We start from the raw sequence: 23,273 nt of genomic DNA, 5'->3' as shown, positions 1-23,273 counted from the left end.
CAAGTTTTTACAGTAATCCTCTTGCATAGCATTCTGCCATTATTCACCATCCTATGAACTGCCTGCATCAGGGTCCAGCCTTAGAACTGATGGGTTGATGGCCAACCTGAGACCTTCCCAATCTGATCCACATCATCTGCACTATTCTCAAGTGCTGTTAGCCAGATTCCGAAGCCAGGTTTCGCTCTCTGGGAGTCATGCCTTTTGTCAGTTACCACATTTGGAACAGGCCTCTCGCCTGTTTGCTACCAATGTAGTAGTGCCTGACCATTGTACTAGTACCTGACAACCCCACTGCCAAGTAGGAAAGTCTACCAAACGAGGTCACTCCGCTTCTAAGCTATGCTCATTGAGATGACTATACTACAATATGTCAACACAGAGGAATTTGGTTTGGATACCCACCCTTTTTGCCGAACGTTGGAGCAGGGTCTTCATTGTAGATTGAACCAAGTAAGCAAATCACCTGTTACCAAACTTCATCTGTCAGGATTCACCATCGCCTACCCACTACACAATCCTAGTCCCCTGCATTATGTGTCAGATGTTTATTGCTTCCTTCTACCTTGCAAATCGATTATAAGGGATCATGATGCACTGGAAATGGAAGAGTAGGGTAGAGAGCAGAAAGTACAGTAATCTAAATCAGGATACTCTGTCAATTTGGTCATACTCTGGAAGAAAGTGTCACATCACCAGAGAAGTGATATGGAGGAAATGGAAAGACTGTAACAAAAATATACAGAGTCATCTCATCTTCAAGACCTCTGCCAGAAACTCCAGTAATGCAACAGATGATTACCACTGGTAATAAGCTGCTGATAAACAAGAAACCATACTGGGTCATGAAAGAGTTTATGAATCAGCAGCTCAGTGTTGAAATTGTAGAAGAAAGAAATCAGCTCTTGGAGTATCATCAGTAATTGGAACCAAGAAGAGAATGCTATGACCTAGACATACCAGTTTCATTGTGACTGTCAGTATTTTCATGACCAGGCAGTCACAGAAACATAACCAGAATCGAATATCACGAAAACTTTAGAAAGCCTGGGGAAACGCCGAAATTTTTCAACTTTAGATTTGCAAAGTGTGTACTGTGACTTGGAAGTATCAGTGGAGAATCGACCCAAGATCACCTACAAAATCGATCCACTCATTACCAGTACGAGCAAATGTCAATCAAGCTGATGACATTCCAAAACCTACTATATTTTGAGATTTTGTGCTATGAAACCTGAACCAAAGGCAGTGTATGGTTATTTGGATGGTATTATAGTGCTTTCCATGGATATCCAAGAGAACATGGTAAGTTAAGAATGGGTTTAGTTGGTTCTGATCATTCCAGGCAACAGAAAATTTGGAATGTGCTGTTTCATCTTAAAATAAGTCTGATGAGTATGCCACATCATCGCCAGATTGATATGCAAACAGAGCCTCCACTTGTACAAGCCATATGGGAATTTCATATTCACAATGCAGAAAAGGAATCGGCGCTTTGTAGATTTGGATAACTATTACAGGGAACTTGAGCCTGAAATAGTGGAATCAGCAAGACCCTGCATACATTTGTTGAAGAAGAGGATGAAGTTTCATTAGACACCAATTTGCTTGCAAGCTTTTGTGTGGCTGAAGAACTTACTTAACACTTATCCCACCCAATCTTTTGCAGGCAGTTGAAATATTGCTGCAATGCTAGGAAAGAAATAGGAGGAAGAGAGTACCTGACCATCTGTGTTTCCAGGCAAGTAAATAAGGTGGAGAATAATTATTTCACTATGGAAAGAATGATACTCAGCCTGATTTATGATACCACATATTTCTATTGTTACCTGTATGTATCACTAAAACTCTTACTGAATAGGCCTTGTAAAGGCCAATGATACCGACCAGCTGCTATGTCATCCTCAGCCCACAGGCGTCACTGTATGCGAATATGGAGGGGCACGTGGTCAGTACACTGCTCTCCTGACCATATGTCAGTCTACAAGACTCGAGCTGCTACTTCTCCATCAAGTAGCTACTCAGGTTGCCTCACAAGGGCTGAATGCATCCTATTTGCAACCACACTAAGCAGACCAGATGGCCACCCATCCAAGTTCTACCCAGCCTGACAGCACTTAACTCTGGTGATCTGACGGAAACCGGTATTACCACTGTGACAAGGCCATTGGCTGTAATGTATCATGCAGCATTAAAATGACTTATGGTCCTGAAGGATGAAATTAGCACTTAACTCAATGAGTATATCAGCTTACAGAGTTTGACTTTCAAGTGATACGCTGTCTCAGGAGAGCACATGGTAACACTGATGGCCTTAGTCATAAAGTGTGAACAACAAATCATGCTGTAATTTTTCCCGATGAATGGAATAGGGCACAGATCCAGACTGTAAGCAGTTTGGAACACAAACACATTTGTATATTGAGAAGTGGTACTTTATATAAAAACCAAGTTTGGATAACATACAATGGTACCAGGAAGTAGATGTAATGAGCTTAGTAAGGTGTATAGGGTGATGATCAATGGAACAATGTTTCGCTGAGAACTACTGTTGTTGCTGATACAAACAGGATATGGGACAGTATGTAATGAATGGTGTGCTCTGCGCACAAGGAACAGAACTTAGGCATCAGTGGGTACCATTTGAGAGATTACTGGAGGGCAACAACTGTTCTGAATGATTGGTATGGTTATTCTTGGGCCCTTCATGTGAACATCAGCAGGTAATAAGTATGTTAAAACCCTTTTTTGACCCCTTTTCAGGCTGTGTTTTTTATCAATCTACAAGCAGAGGCAGTAGTACACACAATGGTTTACCAATGGATCATGAAGTGTGGGACACTGAGAAGCATGATAACCAATCTGGATCTAATTTTATGTGAGAACAGATGAAACAATTATACTAGCTCCTGTGAATTTAGAAGTTACAGGCAAGTGTACAACACTGTCAAACTAATCGGGAAAAGGATAATTTGCTGCCATAGGTAAGTAGGAACGGCCTTACAGCTTGGAGTTGCTTCAGAGTACAGTATTGTCAGCCTATGAGGTGATGCCGGAGTAGAAAATGCTAGTGAATTATGCAAATCACCCATCTGTAGCTTTACAGAATTTTGAGACATCAGGTACAGAAGACAATTACCAATGCCCTGTACTGTAGAAACTACCGTATATGTGGGAACACATTGACTCAAAATTCAGCCATAGTGGGAACCACAACACGAAACACCACCTATTGACTATGTTACCTACTAGATCTTCTTCTTGAGATTTCAGAGAATAGGCCATCATTGATGTGGGAGTATACTGAATGTAATTTCAGCCATAGTGCGAACCACAACACGAAACACTATGTAGTGACTACATTACCTACTAGATCTTTTTGAGATTCTTTGCTAGTGAAAACCTAACATATCCAACCACCAGTTTGAACTCAAGACTTGTTGTCTCTCTGGGTCAAATCACAACAGCTCAAAAGAAACAAATTTCAGTGGAATAATTATGGGATCATGTAAGGCAATACTGAAGAGAACGTCAATAGTGATGCCTTACATTAGGGAGTTAAGCATCAGCCATACACTTAGTCTTGGTTGTGATAGGCAATGTTTATTACTACCACAAGTGCAGAGTCAACAAGATACCTCCATCATTGGCCTTAGACATACAGGCCTTTACTAACTATTTGTATGTCAGCACTAATGGAGAAATGGAATAAAAACTGAAAAATCCAAACATGTCTCTGCGAATATTTGATAGTTTGATCAATGTGAATAAAAAAAAAGTGATCGTTTGGCATCGTTGGCTGGGAGGCTTCACCTGGGGAGGTTCAGCTGCCTGGTTGCAAGTCTTACTTAAGGTGATCCCATACTGGGCGACTTGTGGATTGGTGATTATGAAATGAGGAGGTCGACAACGCAACACCCACACCACAAGCGCAGAAAATGTCCAAGCCAGCCAGGAATCGAAATGGGGCCCACTGCATGGTAGGCAAACACTTTAGCACACAGCTAAGGTGGCGGACATCAATGTGAATAGAGAGCTAACTAGAGGATAAACGTATGTTCAATATGAAATGTGTGAAAAATAAAATAGTGACAGGTTCAACCACAGCATGGAAATCGGAGGATCGAATTCTTTAAGGGAGAAAGAATGTAGTGATGCTGGCCAGCAGGGCATTCGTTCGACATCCGTCATCAACTGGTGTCACCAGCCAGATCCTGAAGTAGAGGTTCACTCCCCATAAGTTTTCGCTTCCGTCTTTTTCCGTAGTTTTGAAGTCTGCCTTGTAAGAGGCGTAAAAGTGGAGGCGTAAAAGTGCTTGGCGGCAGTGCCACTACCTGAAGCTATTCTTCCACTGACTGGGAATATCTACCACACAAAGTCATTCCGCTAATGGGGCGAACTGAGTGACGCTACCACAGACGATTGATTATACGACAATGAGTCACCTGCTACCAGGCCGAAAGAGTCTGGATTCGCCTTCACCTACCCATTAGAGGACCCCTAGCCCCTAAAATACTCTTGAATCTGGCCCACTGATGCGTTGTCGGAGCTGAGTATGACATTTCCGTGTTTATCACTTAGTTAGCCTGCAACCTGTTTCTTGTGCTCCTTTTCAGCAGAAACATCTTGTTATCTTTCTTTAAATTTCTACTTACAGCCACATAGAGTGACAGTCGTTTGACCCCTGAATACCTGGTCTACGTTAACTGAGTCGATGAGACGGGCCTCTTGTTGACATGGAGCTGTAATAGGTCATTTTCACGAGTTGGCTCACGATTGGCCGCTGAAAGTGATTTTCGAATAAGGCATTTAGAAGAATTGCAAATGATTCCCTATTCCTGCAACCTGTATTATTCACTTGAGTCTCTCTGTCAATAGCCAAGTTGAAATTTCCACCCAATAATAAAACACGACCAGTAAACTTATGCGAAATATTCTCCAAGCTATCCCTCGCACGAGCCGCCGATACTATTCCACAGACAGTATGTGACGCCGATGTTTGACCTATGTTTAACGCTAATCTTTGCCCAGATGATTTCACATTCGGAATATAACTAGATTTTGACGCATATTTTACTGAAAGAAGCACGTTCAGTCTCTCTCTGCTATATACATTCAAATCAGAATTTAAAATTTCTGATTCGTGCGAATCGACTAGACCTGTCAATCGACTGTGTAGCTGTATCGAAGCGGCTAACTTCAGAGGTCGTAATCCTACCGAGCATAGGAAAAGCCCTCTGCCCGTACGCTTGAACAGTGAGCTGTGGGCCGTCAATGGGAGAGGTTTCGTATAAGGAGGTCAGACGGAATGACGTGCGATGGACGCCGCGCTTTGGCAGTCGGTATTCGGCAGTTGTTTTGACGTACCAAAGAACGCCGAAAGCGGGCCATTGACATGCATGTGTTCGACTGCGAGGGCACGACGAGTGTTTGATTTGTTAATGTGTTCTATTTCGATGTCCCACCTTAAGTGCATGTTGAACATTTTGTTAGTGCTTTGACAAGTGTGGGGGATAGCTGTTTTTCATGTTCCAGTGTTAATTAGTGTTACTTTGTGTTATCTGTTGAAGAAGCAGGAAGTTTATATGCAAGCAACGAAACGTCTTGAGTATGGTGGTTGCATAACGTTATCAGCTGATTACCTTTGCTTACCGACGGCCCGTTTCTATGCTGAGAGCAAAACGCGCAGGTAAACCGTCTGCTGAAAGGATAGCTGTCGACCCAAGGTACTGTTAGTGATAATGTATTCTTGTTTCATCATTTCCAACATTAAAGTTGTGGATGATTCTCCTGGATGACAAGCACCTAAGGCGCAAATGAAAGTGGTTAAATTTTAAAAGGAACAAAGAATGGTCGTGTTAATTAATTGTGTTGTTGAGCTCAAAATGGAACATCATACTCCTTAAAGACGAAAACTCAAACAAATTGAGTGTTAAATTTTAAGAGAACCTACAGTTTTCGTGTTGCTCGATGTGGTTGTTGATTACAAACGTCTTTACTTTTTTTACCTACGTAATAGGGCTTAAGGAAATAAGGCCTATTAACTTGTAGTTCAAACTGGCTCGTGCCGCATTTTAAATAGCTACTTCGTGCCATAGATTTGGGCTGCTCTGGGGAAAATTTCAAGGAGGGCTAGTGCCTAAAGTTTAAGTTATTTACAGTTCGTATCTAAAAATGTGGTTCACTATTGGTCATGTGTTCTGTAATTTGAAAAGGCTTTGATCGCAGGTCATTTTGGAAAGTTGATACATTTGAGATTTAAATTTTAGGTCGTTAGTTCCTAAGGACTAGTTTTCGTGTTCATGCAATTTTGGGGTAAAACTTTTATTTGTCTTAAGCAAATTATCTTTAAACTTCGCATAGTCTGTTGTAGTGGCTAGAGCCCATGTTTTGTAGTCCACAAACGTTGCTCAGTTAAACTATACATTTTAAAATATTTACTGTTTGGCGTTGCGCAACCACTGTAGTGCATACTTATTATCTAGTCACTTGCACTAACGGGTGTTGGTTTTGTCTTGGGTAGTCGCTTCGCCAATCTGAAGCTGTACCCATTGGCTTTAGATCAAGATGTTATTGTACGTTGTTATTACCTCGTTCTTTAAAAAAAATGTGTGGCTAGTGCCTCAAAGTAAAGAAATTTTGCTAGTTTTGTTGATAACTGTTATGTGACTTAGTGCCGCCAACTTTCTTTTTTAATTTATGATTTGGAATCATGATGTAAGTAATTCTGTTGAATGCTTTAAGTACCAACGTATGTCCCTTAAATGATGTTAATAAGTGTTTTGTAAATCTACTGTCCAATGGCTTTCCCTCAAGGACCATTCTATCCAGGCAATCTCGCTCTAAGGATTTTGAAAAGAGTCATCAGTTCTCAAGTAATTTTTATCTACCTTCATCAATTCCGACTCCCCCCCGCGTACGTTTGTTACTGACGTTTGGTTTAAGTAGCTTTCCCTCCCAAGCACTTGGTGGGAACTGATACTCTTCCCGGTCAGAATCACCCAGATATGGACGCCACACGAGGAGTCCCTTGTCTATATACACCTGATCTACAGTTTTCCAACCAGCAGAGGAGGCCGAGAAATCCGCATCCAAGATGATGACACACTCGCCTGACACTTCTTTAAGCCTTCCATATGGGTCCATACCAGAGGATCACTATCGCTCTTGGGAACGATGATGCAAAATGCTAGATGTGCTTCCACTCCACAGTCACGACTGGCTGTCTTCATCAAAGTAGCGAGCTGTCTGTAGAAAATGGATATGACCTATAAACTGAGGCGGCAGCCGTAATTCGATTTGCAAGTGAGTGTATACAGTGGTTTCAATCGCTCCCGGCACAGCCACAACATCTTGCACGAGATCGCCTGAGAAGCAGATATAGTAGGCATTAGCCTTTCTTCCCAAACCTTCCTGTAACTTCCACAAGGGGCATCAGTACCCGTGTAACGATGATGCTCCAAGTGGCAAGCACTGACTTGGACCTTTGAGGAAGATCTGCCCAGTCTCAACATATGAAGCGTCCAGTGCTGGCTCAGATGTCCTTTTAGCTGTGGGCAATTCTTCAAATCACTTTTTGAGGTATAAGGGGACAGCCCTGCGTTTAGTACCCACTTTCGGGGTACGTCCAGAGATCTGCGACTTCGTCACTGTTTGCCATTCACTGTCAGGTAAACGTCGACCTGCGAGGACAAGCGAATTAGAACGCGCAACGACGTCAGTGATTGCAGGCGACGCCATGTGCTCCAGAGGTGACAATGCATTCGTTTCAGGTTATTCAACACCGCTGTTGCTCAGGGCAGTGGTCTAACAGTCTCTCGACCTCTCACAGCACTGCTTCCAGCTGTTTACACTCTATGGTGAGTTATACCTGCATCCACACCAACAAGAACAGTCCCTGTCAATCTTTGATCGCCGTTGGTTGTACCCGAAAGAATGTAACACTAGCCAAAGCAGTAGTTGGACGCAATTTAAGTACCCTGCTACCCTAATTCTGGTTTCTACAGCACTTCAAAGTCAGCTCACACAATGCAGGGCTTGCTACCATTTGATTCACATTCGGGAAAAGAGGCGTTCACATCCGCGTCTGGTCATCCACACTTATGTACTTCTATGGTTTCCGTAAATTACTCAGGTGATTACATGGACTGCCAGTCCTTCTTCAAGTAGCTTCAACCACTAAACTTAGTTTTCGACAAAGCAGTAAGAGGCCTGATGAAATATATAAATAAAATAAAAAACAATTTTAATGATCGAAATCCATTACCAATAACCGCCAGCCTCCTTGTGGACTTCCAAATGCTGCAATCCTGGTCAGTAATGTAGCCACGAGGAAACGAAGTAGCTATGCACGTCAACCCAGTCATCCGTGTCATTCTTTCGTGAAGAGGGATAAGACTGCAGTTTAAAGCTGTATTGTAAAGGAGTGTTGGGTACTTGGAGAGCGATGGACAGCCCTTCTAATCTCTTGAGTGATTCAGGGGAACCATGAAAAATTTATATTTGGATATCGATATGGGGATGTAAAAGCCTCTTCTTTCGAACTGCAGATCCAGTACAACTAGGAGCATGCTTTGTCATAGAAGACACCTTGGTGACACTGACTGCCGATATTGTGTGCATTGGACGGCAGAAGGCAACAACTCATAAAATACAATACTGTAGAATCTCAAACGCCATAACTTTGATTTATTTCAAATTGGAAAACTTTTTAAATTTAACCCTTAGTTCAGTTTTAGGAATGTATCTGGAGAAATTGATGGGATGACTCTAGCAATAATAATTGGAAGCAAGGTGATGGTAGCAAATTTAATGATGTGATTGTAGTTGGCGTAGAGTAATGTTTTCTACTCGTCAGTCGTGATTTTAAAACTACCAAATTTACGTTGAAATACAAATAGCCGATACAGTAACGATTTTTTTTAGTTTAGCAGCTCAGTTAATCTTCTTTATTTGTAGAAAATACGAAACGCTACTGTTATTGTTGGCTCTTATTTGTTTAATTTTACTTAGATCGATCTATAAAACTGAGAGAAAACCCGAGGATTACAATCGTTTAGACATAAAATTTCTGTTGATATCACTTATCGCATCGCTTTTTGGAGTATTTGGTAACCATTAGTCCGCAGCAAAATGTTCATGCCTTTGTGTTTCAAAATAGTTACTCGTCATTTTGAAGGGACTCTACATGAGCCTCTTCATCATTTTGATTAAGATTTAACTTAATGTGCCCACCTCTGGCACCACAATTCTGGAGGCAAACTAAAAAAGACTGAGCAGCTGAGTGTGCATGTCGTGGAGACAAAGTACATTACCTTTACTTCATCTCACATTTTACTAATATTTGGTGGTTATCGGAGGCCCACACGCATATTTAATGCATCTATGTGCAGTATGTCAGTATATACATCCTTTCTTCGTCTCAACTGATGAATGAAAAGCGTGAATGAGAGTGTACAAGGCTAATTTCAGTATCTAGATCTGTGGGAGTAAAAGTAGTCTGCTACTGTGACAAAATAGCCAACACTATAAACCACACTCGACGTTGCAAAGAGTTTTCTGTTTGTCTTGGAAGAAGCTCTTGTACAGGTTGGCAGCGCACAATAGGGAGCTCTCTGACCACTTTTGAAGGAACGCGACACGTGAGTCCCAAAACAGTTCGCTCGGTAGTGTTGGAGACCTGAGGTGGGCGACACCGACTAAGTGTGAGTGTACCTATTCATAGTTAATTCAATATCTTATTTGTGTAGATTTCACTTCCAGTCAAAATTAACACCTTGATCTCATCGCTCATTGCTCGTTGAGCGGTACACGAAATTTTTCAGGTTAACTTTTGAACGTTGTAACCGGTTGCTTTTGGCCACCCGTGCAAGACATTGTTTTGCTCTACCTCAGTTCAGACAGGTGGACTCGTGATGTATCTTCTCAGTTCGGTCTGATTTAGTTCGTTGGTGATCTCGCGATCATAGCATAACTGAATAGATTGATGAAACGTCACTAATTTCGATTTGAGTTCGGAATCTAGTTTCCACATGCCTTTGTTGTCTCAGCACGTGTTAAGTACGGATCTGAGAGCCTTAAGTTACTGCTTCTCTGGGTAAAATTTCCAAATTAGTTTCAGAATTTCTTCTACGGTGCAGCTCTTAACAGTTTTTTTCTTGTCGATGAATTCTTGTTCATTTGCTGCGTGCATTCAAGCCAGGCGAACGACCGTTTACCAATCACGTGCATACAGCTGAAGTTTTCTCTTTATTCTTATATTTGTCCTTAATATCTATTATATGTGTTTATGTACGGGAATGTCACCATTGAAAGATTCCTCTGACTCTTCCATAATTAATAATTAATGATAAATTGTGGTGGGGTCTGTAAGACGCAATTGTAAATGTAAATTTGTAACTCAGACAAGAATGCTATGAAGAACAGCAATCATCATCCATTTATTAGTTCTTTAGCTTATTAGTTTGTTAATCTGTTCTAGAATAAACGTGATATTTTTACCAGGGCACATGCTTACATATTCCATCGCATACTTACATTGTGCAAACAGATAAAAATGGCCACGTTATTTATTTAATATTTATTTAACTATCATAAATGTGCAGATTCGGCAACACAGTTCATGTAAACATCAAAGGTTTTTCTTTCATGTACATCGAGATACCGACTTCTTTCCTTTCTTGTTGATAGATACCTCATCTCTATGGACACCTTCATCACGAGCACCGACCTCAACCAGATCTTTCATCGATAGATACCCTTCAATTTAAAACAAGATGGACTGTAGCCGCGTTTCCTTCTAAAATCATACTTAATACATAGACAATACTGAGCTTTTGATCGCAAAATGGAGTAGGAACTCGTCCGATTACTTTCTTACACTATAATTTACCTGTGAAGTAGCAAAGGAATGAAGCAAGGAACCGAGGCAGCAAGGACGAAATGAACCCAGTTTCTCAGAGTCCAGGCTATTAACCCCATACCAATGCTTCCAATACAGTAAGACGCAATTGCTAAAAAGTTCACATACGAGCGATGTTTCATTCCAGCCAATTCGATACCTGTAAAACAAAAATTTCAATACAGTCGTTTGATTCATTCTCTGTTGTTAGATGCATAAACACGTAAACCATAAACAGGAAATGTATTTCGCGATGTAGTGCCCGAAACTGGTTAAGAAATTAAATTTCTTTTATGCGTCTTTTTTAGACCTAAGTTAATGTAAGCATGAGAAAACCTCGGTAAGAAGTTCGCATTTTAATGAAATCTACAGTAGCCTACTTTGTCTGAGAGGAAAAGTGGAAAAGGAATGCTGTAATCGATGGTAGCTGATCACTAATAAACAAATTCTGAGGGTCCAATCAGTAGGAGCAACTTTTGTGAAACTTGCTTAAGAGGTATATTGAGTAACTGAAATCTCAAAAGCTGAGAGGTCGCAGGAAGGCCATCTGGATCCAGGACCGCCGTGGCTCTGCTCAGCAGCATACTGATATTTCTCCACATAATTTTAATTACTGTACATGTAGGTAGTTTCAGACTTACATCGTACGGAAAGAACCGCCAATCCAATTAAGTATGAGGGAAGAAGAGAGTCTTTCGATTGAAGTGATATAGGATTCACTGTCGCATATTGTGACGGTATCCTACTAATAAAGAACACTTGCAGCAGCCATTGCGGATATCTTCTCAGTAGGTATGGCAGAGGTCAAGAAAGTAATAGTACATTAATTAGACAACGATGAACGTCTCTCAGGTATATTTTTAGATCTGTCAAAGGCCACTGACACTGCTGACCATAAAGTTCTACTAAAAATGACAAATGTTAGGAATAATAGAAATATCACGGACAGGCCTCTGAGGCTCGATGGCCGGTAAAGGGTTAAAATAGTAGAGGAGAGCCAAGGAATGAATACAGTAGGAGGTTCAAATCGATCTAGTTTCTGTTGTAGAGACGTGCTGTTAGCTTTGATCCCTCGATTGTCAGCTGTGCCGCTGCGTGGCCATCTTTGTCAGAACGCGCCTCCGTGGGGCGACGGGGGAACCCTGGTAGTTGGAACGTGGGCTCCACGTGGTGAAAGGTTGGAGGAAGGACCACGGCTGAAGCAAGTGGATTTGGAGCGCTGTGCTGTTTGTTAACGAAGCCGTGAGCCTGTTGGAGCAGGCGGGTGTTTTGAAACTCCGGGAAAGCGACAGTGACAGAGCCGCGTGCTCTGTTTGTGCCTGCCGAGCTACGTCTAGAGCAGTAATCTGATAAGGGAGAACGTCAAACGTAGATTTGCGGCCATCCCCTTCCAGATGCGAGTGGTCGGTTTACGATGTGGACTGTTGGTGCCTTGGCGCAAAAGGGCTGTCTGAATCTTGCCCCAGTGAATTAAAACGTTGACCTTTAATATGAACCTCGCCGCCGTCGTTAACTTGTGTGCGTTTGTTGTGTGTTCGGCAGCAAGGCGCTCTATCAGAATAGTTCAAAGTCTGCGATTATTGTAAGTTATATTCTGCCTTAGTGACTGGCTCTAACAAGGGAACTTCCCCATCGCACCTCCCTCAGATTTAGTTATAAGTTGGCACAGTGGATAGGCCTTGAAAAACGGAACACAGATCAATCGAGAAAACAGGAAGAAGTTGTGTGGAACTATGAAACTGTAAGTAGGCTGTTTAGGTTTTGATTTGCTATATTATCCGCAAGACTCTTCAATGGTGATTGTGCGCCTGCACAGTCAAACAGATGGCTGCTGGCCATCTCTACAAGGACTACAGTGGGTCTACACCTTTGATGACCCACCAATATAATTATTTCTACAAGGACTGTAGTGGGTCTGCACCTCTGGTGGCCCACCAATACCGTAATCTCTACCAGGACTACAAGGGGTCTACTCTGTGATGACCTACATACCAATATTCTTCAAAACTTCGACTGACTCTGCTGTGGGTTTGCTCTGTTGTGGCCCATTACCTGTCTGCATGTCAAGAGTCAGCATTGTCTTTCCGTTGGAAGGACAACACTACTTCTTCAAGACTGCTTAGAAATCCACTGCTTCCAAGTGCAATTTCTTTTATTGCTCAGACTTTGAGAAAAACACTGCAATTTTACTGTGATGAACGATCAGGACAGTTTTTATGCACTGTGAGAAAATTTTAGCTTTTGACCAACATTGTATTAATAAGTGTGTGCATTTGATATATTTCTTACTGTAATAATGAAAAAAAATTTTCAAATCTGTATTGGCCACTCCCCAAAACAATTTGTAATTTTTTTGTGTGGGGAGCATGGGGGCTATGTATGTAGGCTGTTTAGTTTTTTTATTGGTAACGCCACATAGCGCTCTGTATGAAAATCACTGGCTGTGCCGTGTGCAGTCTGTGGCTAGTTCGCATTGTTGTCTGCCATTGTAGGGTTGGGCAGCTGGATGTTAACAGTGATTAGCGTTGCGCAGTTGGAGGTGAGCCGCCAGCAGTGGTGGACGTGGGGAGAGAGATGGCGGAGTTTTGAAATTTGTAAGACTGGATGTTTTGAACTGCTATATATATTATGACTATTAAGGTAAATACATTGTTTGTTATCTATCAAAATCTTTCATTTGCTAACTATGCCTATCAGTAGTTAGTACCTTCCGTAGTTTGAATCTTTTATTTAGCTGGCAGTAGTGGCGCTCGCTGTATTGCTGTAGTTCGAGTAACGAAGATTTTTGGTGAGGTAAGTGATTTGTGAAAGGTATAGGTTAATGTTAGTCAGCGCCATTCTTTTGTAGGGATTATTAAAAGTCAGATTGCGTTGCGCTAAAAAATATTGAGTGTCAGTTTAACCACAGTCATGTACAATTTTTCAAAGGGGACGTTTCAAAACAAATAAGCAAAATATACAAACTGAGTAGTCCATGTGCATGATAGGCAACATTAGGATGTTAACTGCTAAACAGTACCGTAGTCTGGTGGTTATCGTGAGCAGCTGTAGAATGAGAGGTCCTTGGTTCAAGACTTCCCTCGAGTGAAAATTGTACTATCTTTATTTTCGCAAAGTTATGATCTGTCCGTTCGTTCATTGACGTTTCTGTTCACTGTAATAAGTGTACTGCCTATGTTTTTGCTACCGCACCGCAAAACCGTGCAATTAGTAGACGAAAGGACGTGCCTCTCCAGTGGGAACCGAAAATATTTGATTGCAAGGTCATAGGTTAACCGATTCCTCCACAGGAAAACACGTCTGATATATTATATACGACATTGGTGACGGCATGTGCGTCACATGACAGGAATATGTTGTCGACCCACCTAACTTGTACACTTGGCGAATGGATTAAAAGATTCCTCTACCTTGCCCGATTTAGGTTTTCTTGTGGAAGTGATAATCACTCCAAAAAAAGGGATGAAAACATAAAGACGACATAAAAGTTTATTGGGTATAGTACCGCGTCATAATGTAAAAACTACTGCTGCTCGAGAAAAACCACTGTTTCGGCCACGATTGCAGCGGCCTTCTTCTGGGTCTAATGGGTTTGTCACATAAACTGCAACAAATGAATGCAACAGTTTCACAGTCGCACAGTTTGTTTATGTCTAGCGCCCCATACTACATCGCAGTTACCTCGCATCGGACGGACAGACGGACAGATAATAATTGTCTGAAAATAAAAAAAAATAAACTTTTCACTCGAGGAAAACTTGAACCAAGGCCCTCTCGTTCCACAGCTGCTCACGCTAACCACGGGATCACGGCGCTCCTGAGCTCACACTGTCCTCGATGTTAACTATCTTGCGCATGGACTACTCAGTTTGTATATTTTGGTTATTTTTTTCATAGTTCCACACAACTTCTTCCTGTTTTCTCGATTGATCTGTGTTCAATTTTTCAAGGCCTATCCACTGTGCCAACATATAAATCTGAGGGGGGTGCGATGGGGAGGTTCCCTTGTAAGCACTATGGGATTTAACATCTGAGGTCATGAGTCCCGTAGACTAAGAACTATTTAACTAACCTAAGGACATCACACATATCCATGTCCGAGGCAGGATTCGAGTCTGCGACCGTAGCAGCAGCGCGGTTCCGGACTGAAGAGCCTAGAACCGCTCGGCCACAGCGACCGGCTGCTTGAGTGAATTTGTGAGTTTAAATTATTCTGCTTGTCTAATTGGCACTGCGGTAAAGGCTGTAACGGCCGTCTTATTGGGGGTCATTTTTCAGTCAACAAATTTAGAAATCTTTTCTTGTTAACTGTGTAAGTGGCTTTGAGCAAGCATATTAATTACGCTTTCTGTCCGCTTGTTAGATCGTGTGTTCATAGTTGACGCTGAACTGTGACCTGAATATAAGTACTGTGTTAAATTGGGCTTCTAGGGCTCTACTGCTAACCCTCATCTAAAAGCCATTTTCTCCAGATCGAATTACTCCAGTTGTTTATTAGTAGCAACAGTTCCCGGAAAATTCTCCCAAACTGTAAATATAATTTTGGTGCTAGATAACGAAACATTTACGCCAGTTATTTAAGGCCATCGTTGTCTCGTTTGTTATGAAATGATTTATCACGCGTCTCTGTGGGTCTTTTAATGCCTCACGGATTCGGCCGTTGTTTCCCTTGCAGTTGCTTTGGCGTCCTACATGACTGCAAAGTCACTGTGGGTTCATACAGAGCATTGGTCAACTAAGCATTTTGCTTAAACATTGAATTTTTGTTGTACCTTATTTAATGTTGTTAACTTTAATCTTGGATATTTTTACTAAGCCACTTCATTCAGCTGTTTTCTTTTAGTTTTCAAAGTTACACTTTTCATTTGTTCAGGCAAAGTTTTCAAGATTCTGGAGTATGTTTGCTTTTGTTAAACGCATTTACTTAACAGCCGTAAATAATTCTTAATTTCAAGTAGCAGGTTCTTCCTTTTATGAGGAATAAGCTAACCAATTGTAGTAAGATTTTCTTGCAATAATTCGTCACAGTCACAGCACTGACACGCTAAGCTGATATGGTTTAATGTCTTGCCAAATCCTGCTGCGTATTTTATTAAAGAAAGTGTTGCACTTACTTGAACTGTGAACGACGCTACTGTTGTTACCCCCTTGGGTCCACCATTCCACCTGGCACCCGAGACTGCTGAATCCTAATGCAGTTTCTTAAAGGAATGCAGTGCGTTCTCAGTAGTTATTCAGAGACGTGCACAGGATTAGCGTGGAAAGTTGCATCAAATCAGTCTTGGGACTGAAGACCACAACAACAACAATCTATCATCAGTGACATGTTGGGTGATCTTTTACTAAACAATTTACTAAAAATCATTGCAGCTCCTGTAACAGCGATTTTTTCCTGTGGTTTTCGAAGGTCGGTCATTACTCTTGTTTGTCACGGCGGCTGATTACCCGAACGTGCCCTCAGCATCACTGAAGTCGTCGACACAGGGAACAAGTTACCTACAGCTGACGTGGCGCTCTACGAGTTCTGTGACGTCACACTCTGCTGTTTCATGTTGACGAACCATTTCGTCGCATGAACCGCAAAATAAGTTCTGCGATATTTAGACAACGTGCCACGTAAAGTAGAATCAGTAGGAAGCAAGAATGCACCGTGTGTCACAAGCAGAAAGCGAGACGCTATGTTGTATTTGTCCCGTTTAGTAGAAGCCGATATTCGGTGGGTTTTATGTTTTACCTTACATCTTATGAACATATGCTCTTTCTAAGCACCAGCACATTGAATGTCTCGAGAACAAATCGTTATTATGGGGCGGTTGTTGTAGCAAAATGTCAGGGAATGTCATATTGGTGCTTAAATAATTTAGTACTTAGTTATTTCCATCTAAGCATTGTGAAAGTAATGACTGATAAGGAAACGGCACATTGACGATTCATGAAAAACGTGTCTTTTTTTTAAAGGATTTGTTTCGATTAAATGTCAATAGCATTTCGGCAATTTGTTATATCTTAACGTAAGCAACAAGGTCGCTGATTGCAGGCCGGCAGCGGTGGTCGTGTGGTTCTAGGCGCTTCAGTGCAGAAGCGCGCGACTAATACGGTCGCAGGCTCGAATCGTGCCTTGGGCATGCATGTGTGTGGTGTCCTTAGGTTAGTTAGGTTTAAGTAGTTCTAAGTTCTAGGGGACTGATGACCTCAGATGTAAAGTCCCGTAGTGCTCAGAGCCATTTGAACCCTTGTTTGAGCTGATTGCAGAACTTCAGCGTAACGTAGTAGATGCCCTCTGTTATGCAAGAGAGGGTAGAGTGGAAGAGGGTTCATGTCTTACGGTATCTTTTTTACTCATCTTCGCGTTTTATAAATTGCAGTGGGGGATATTTTATGAAATGAATAGAAATAATTGCAGGAAATATCTGACGTTATGTAAATGTAATTTCGTTCTGTGTCAACAGTGACTTTGTTCGATTTGGTGAACTTTCATAACCTGACGTCCTCACTGCCTGGACATATTTCTTTCCTTCTAGTCTTATTATACGTTGACGAATATTGAAGTTTTTGTTTATGTACATCACAGACAGAACAACGTGACTAGCATATAGACAACGGAGGAAATGTGCGCTTTAACAGAGCTAACCTAAGGATTTTAGCCGCACCCATTTTCGTGAATAAACTGTATGGTTTGAGAGCCAAATAAAGCCGAAAACTGCCCCGGGACAGCGGTGAGAGCCAAAACCAGTTCGCTCCGCGTGCAGACGGCTGTGTCTCGTGACGCTGGCTGACCCATATGGGCGCCTCGTGCCGCGTGACGTACGGTACCAGTCCCACCCTACGCAGCCCTTGTTTCGCGGCTGGATTCGCAGGTACAAAGGCGAGTCCGGCTGGCTCTCCGTGCTGCGCATTTTGAGCGCAACCTGCTGGTCAGCCCGCCCTGGGTAACGACTAGTACTCTGTAAGCTGACGTATCTTCCCCAGATCTCGTAAAATCTGAGTTTGAATGTAGTTTGGGACCAATTCTATGCAGTTCCTAATAACTGGTAAGTGTATTTATACTTCATACTGTATTATAAATGAAATAATATGTGGAGCAGACAAATTCATCGGTACAGCGGTGACATAGGTGGCGTGTTGCGAATAGACTGACAAAAGGGTAGGTGACAGGCGTTAATTCTGAATTTTAGACGTTTTTGCAGATGATCAGTTTAAAAAAATTAACGTGCAAGGGGTGTAAAGAAAGTGTATCAACAAGTTTGTAAACATTTAATGGATAGTCCATGAAAAAAGGAGAGCAGCGAAAGAAGGAATGCCTTAGAGGTGGAATATAGTCCTTCAGAGATACATAACATAATAAAGAGGAAAATGACGCGTGAAATTAACTTTTCTCTGATTATAGACCACACCGGCTACTCTACTCACCTATAGCAGTTGTTGATTCAATGCACGGCATGCCTGGTGCTTCAGATAAGGCCGAAAGGGCGACGTAAAGTGGGTACACGCCCGCTGAAACCGTTAGTAGCGTTCTGGATATTGCTATCACGGTTATGCTCAACAGAAATTGTTTCTTTCTGCCAAATCTGGAAACAATGACGTTTTCACTCAAAATTACAAATTTTTTTATTAAATCACTTAGTGTAGACGGTCATTACAAATTTTAAAAAAAAATAATTCTTATAAAAATAACATTGTTTCAACTTCTTCTGCAGAACCAACAACGAAATTCCGTCGTTCTCGGATAAATGTTGTTGTCTACAAAAATAATTATATTTGTTTCAGATTAAGCAATTTTTGTTATCATCCTTGAAACTAAAATCTTCTTTGCAGCTCAGTTTCTATTAGAAATGTGAAACTCTCGACGTTCTGCAGCTCATAGCAACGTACGAGATCTCTGTAAATACTTTTCTTTGACCCGTATTAGTGAAGGAACTTACCTCATTCCCGAATTACAATAATTTATCGAACATTTGAGGTCTTTCGACCAATGCACATTGCGAGTGCAAAATTATCAGCTTGTTACTTTCCCATGGTCGTCTTCGTTGGTCCAGCACACACTGCAGGTAACAACAACCGACTGTTCGGTTTTGCCATCTAGTAATTCAAGTCCTAATTTGATTTGGCCAAGTAGTCACCTGGCGAGTTCTATCACATCATACGCAACTTAAGTTTACAGATTCCAACTAACTTTTCTGTATTTCTATTTGAAGATACCATGTCAAATTAGTTGTGGTAGTAGTTGATTTGTACATTGTCGGAAAAAATACAACATGCTCGAGGGAAAAGTCTTTCATAGACAAATGATGGTCTGAGAGTACAAGTGATACAAGAGTTTGCTGAAGCAAACTCAGTAAATGACTGCCAAAGTTAAATCACTGTTTATAAATTATTTGAGCTACTATCGAAACATCAGTATGTTTTCCTAATGGTCAATTGGTCAGTGTATAGTTGTAGGTATGGTGAGATATCGTAGTGCCCATTCATTATTTTTATAATGTAATAAATATGCTTATACTTTTTGCATCTTAAATCTTTTTAGAGTAAAACCTTTAGAAGTGCGAAAACATTTTATTTACTGCGCTATATTTTGAGGTTCTTTTTCGGTAGACAGGTATAATACTCATAGCAGAGTACTTTTCACTATAAAACGAGGATATGTAAGAAATTAAAACTAAATTAACACAACAAGCTGAAAAACAATTGGTAAACAGCAAATAAAATTAAAAAAACAAAACGAAAACTTACTGACGTGGTTCCAACATAAATGAGCGGTTGTTCATAGCCACCTTCTATAATCTCATCACTGTCAGCATCTATAGAACCGCAATCGTCTCCTTTTGTGATATCTCTTGAAAAATGTCTTTGCTGGAAAACACTAGGGTAGCAGTACCATTGTGCATTTTCAGACTTCCTCGTTCCCTTCTTTGGCCACGTCCTCTTCTTTCTCAAATCTCTCTTCTTACACCCATGGTAACTGTTGTCTGAGAATGGCATATAATGTTGTTATAGAACTCAAAGTGAAGTGGAGAGATGTGGTTCTGCATCTCCTCAAGAATTTCCCAGTTCTCAAATTTTATATCAAACTCATGTTGATGCAAAGGCTCAAGAAGAGGTATTGATGGCAGACCAGTATTGCGCCTCGTGAAGTCCGCTTCTAGAAATAAAGAATTCTTTCACTGGACTGTTGGAGGACTATCTTTGCTTATTCAGATACACCTGTTTTACTTTCCTTTGTATTTTGTTTCCTTCTGCGTCTTTAGCAACCTTATCCTCTTCTATGGCATCCATAGCTTTAATTAAAGGAAAGTTTCTGTCTTCGTTTCCACTACCGAACGTGTTCTGCTGAGCTTCTTCACCGTTTGCTTTCTGTCTTGGGGAAGTAACACATGTCCGAAGAGTTTCCTTGCCTTTTCAGAAAGGCCAAAATCTTTATCACATTCCGTATATGTATGACCAAATTCAGCGACCTTACGATCTATGATGTGCGTGTGCTCATTTTGCCTCAACATGTACAAACGGTATTTCAAATTGCGGCCTATTTAAACATGCATTAAATATTACTACACTCCTGGAAATTGAAATAAGAACACCGTGAATTCATTGTCCCAGGAAGGGGAAACTTTATTGACACATTCCTGGGGTCAGATACATCACATGATCACACTGACAGAACAACAGGAACATAGACACAGGCAACAGAGCATGCACAATGTCGGCACTAGTACAGTGTATATCCACCTTTCGCAGCAATGCAGGATGCTATTCTCCCATGGAGACGATCGTAGAGATGCTGGATGTAGTCCTGTGGAACGGCTTGCCATGCCATTTCCACCTGGCGCCTCAGTTGGACCAGCGTTCGTGCTGGACGTGCAGACCGCGTGAGACGACGCTTCATCCAGTCCCAAACATGCTCAATGGGGGACAGATCCGGAGATCTTGCTGGCCAGGGTAGTTGAATTACACCTTCTAGAGCACGTTGGGTGGCACGGGATACATGCGGACGTGCATTGTCCTGTTCGAACAGCAAGTTCCCTTGCCGGTCTAGGAATGGTAGAACGATGGGTTCGATGACGGTTTGGATGTACCGTGCACTATTCAGTGTCCCGTCGACGATCACCAGAGGTGTACGGCCAGTGTAGGAGATCGCTCCCCACACCATGATGCCGGGTGTTGGCCCTGTGTGCCTCGGTCGTATGCAGTCCTGATTGTGGCGCTCACCTGCACGGCGCCAAACACGCATACGACCATCATTGGCACCAAGGCAGAAGCGACTCTCATCGCTGAAGACGACACGTCTCCATTCGTCCCTCCATTCACGCCTGTCGCGACACCACTGGAGGCGGGCTGCACGATGTTGGGGCGTGAGCGGAAGACGGCCTAACGGTGTGCGGGACCGTAGCCCAGCTTCATGGAGACTGTTGCGAATGGTCCTCGCCGATACCCCAGGAGCAACAGTGTCCCTAATTCGCTGGGAAGTGGCGATGCGGTCCCCTACGGCACTGCGTAGGATTCTACGGTCTTGGCGTGCATCCGTGCGTCGCTGCGGTCCGTTCCCAGGTCGACGGGCACGTGCGCCTTCCGCCGACCACTGGCGACAACATCGATGTACTGTGGAGACCTCACGCCCCACGTGTTGAGCAATTCGGCGGTACGTCCACCCGGCCTCCTGCATGCCCACTATACGCCCTCGCTCAAAGTCCGTCAACTGCACATACGGTTCACGTCCACGCTGTCGCGGCATGCTACCAGTGTTAAAGACTGCGATGGAGATCCGTATGCCACGGCAAACTGGCTGACACTGACGGCGGCGGTGCACAAATGCTTCTCAGCTAGCGCCATTCGTCGGCCAACACCGCGGTTCCTGGTGTGTCCGCTGTGCCGTTCGTGTGATCATTGCTTGTACAGCCCTCTCGCAGTGTCCGGAGCAAGTATGGTGGGTCTGACACACCGGTGTCAATGTGTCCTTTTTTCCATTTCCAGGAGTGTATAAGAACTCTTAAGAGCACACACATTGGACTATTGTTGTACTTTCGAAAAGACAAATACCCGAAACTTCATTAAGGATCAGCAGTTCTCCTCCCGCTCGCCATTTCATCTGAACTAGTTGCATTCAAAATGCAGCCCAGGCACTGGCTTGGAGCTTAAATTTGATCGTCACAGAGTACGGCATTATACAGGAAATCGATTGAAGTGCTTTTGCTCAGAAGGTATCCACGTTTTAGCTTGCTTGCCAAAGTTTATTTAGATCATTTCCTTTGTGAAACACCACTTGTACCACTTGCGCTTCCAACCCCTCAAATAATGTGACAAGTAGTTATTCACTCTAGAAATATATAGTATATTCTAACAAAATCATCAGTTTTGTCAGCCGAAGACTTCCGCCATAGGAAGTCGCCCTCATTTTGACAACAGCCTTCTGAAAGAGGACGGAGGAGTGGACAGAAATTCTGGGCACCTTCTTGACCTTGGGGTGGGAAACTGCACCTAGAGGTGGAAGAATCAGCAATGGTCAACGGCTTGACGATGCAGAAGGCAACAGAAACCACTGCACTGAAGGCGCATAACGTGTATCCACAGAATATGTGGCCTGTAATTTAGAAAGTGTCATCATGACCTCGCCAGTCTCAAAGATTCCGGACTATTCCCACGTTCAAATCTCCGGGAGAGGAATGCAGGTGGAAGGTGACCATGAAAAAAGAGTGAATAACCAACGAAAGGATAACGTTCTAGGAGGCAGGGCGTGGAACGTCCGAAGTTTGAACGTCGTAGGGAAGCTAGAAAATCTGAAGAGAGAAATGCAAAGACTCAATGTAGATATAGTGCGTCCAGTATAATGAAATGGAAAGAAGACAGGGAATTCTCTTTAGATGAATATAGGGTAACATCGAGAGCAGAAGAAAATGGTATAATGGGAATAGGATTCGCTATGAATAGGAAGGTGGGGCAGAATGTGTCTTATTGTGAACAGTTCAGTGATAGCGTTGTTCTTATCACAATCGACAGCAAACCAAGATCGACAACGATGGTTCAGATATACATGACGATGTAGCAAGCAGAAATGACGAGTTAGAGAAATTATCCGAGGATATTGAACGGCTAATTCAGTATGTAAAGGGATAAGAAAATCTAGTACTCCTGGGGAACTGGAAATACAGTTCTTGGGGAAGGAGTAGAAGAAAGGGTTACGAGAAAATATGGGCTTGGTAGTAGGAATGAGAGAGGAGAAAGGCTTACTGAGTTCTGTCACTGTCACAGATTTCATCCAGTAACAAAGAATACTCTGTTCAAGACTCAAAAGAGGATCCGTATACTTGGAAAAGGATGGGAATTACGGGAAGATAAGACTTCAGTTGCATTACATCATGGTCAGGTAGAGATTCCCAAATCA

General features: G+C 42.3%; 1 protein-coding gene across 3 annotated transcripts in view; it reads right to left on the bottom strand.

Annotated features, from left to right (window-relative positions):
* LOC126354402 (solute carrier family 22 member 7-like) overlaps nt 1-23,273 on the bottom strand; it is a 68,644-nt gene that overhangs the window by 17,976 nt on the left and 27,395 nt on the right. For all 3 annotated transcript variants that reach the window (XM_050004011.1, XM_050004012.1, XM_050004013.1), the window contains exons 4-5: nt 18,311-18,468; nt 10,892-11,060 (exon numbers count right to left, since the gene is read on the bottom strand). In XM_050004011.1, the coding sequence (XP_049859968.1) occupies nt 10,892-11,060; nt 18,311-18,468 (327 nt within the window). The remainder of the gene's footprint in view (nt 1-10,891; nt 11,061-18,310; nt 18,469-23,273) is intronic.

This window comes from Schistocerca gregaria, chromosome 3, assembly GCF_023897955.1.
Source record: "Schistocerca gregaria isolate iqSchGreg1 chromosome 3, iqSchGreg1.2, whole genome shotgun sequence".
In the NCBI taxonomy this organism is placed as follows: Eukaryota; Metazoa; Arthropoda; class Insecta; order Orthoptera; family Acrididae; genus Schistocerca; species Schistocerca gregaria.
The sequence above is the reverse complement of the archived record's forward strand: the minus strand, read 5'-3'. Positions and strand labels throughout refer to the sequence as shown.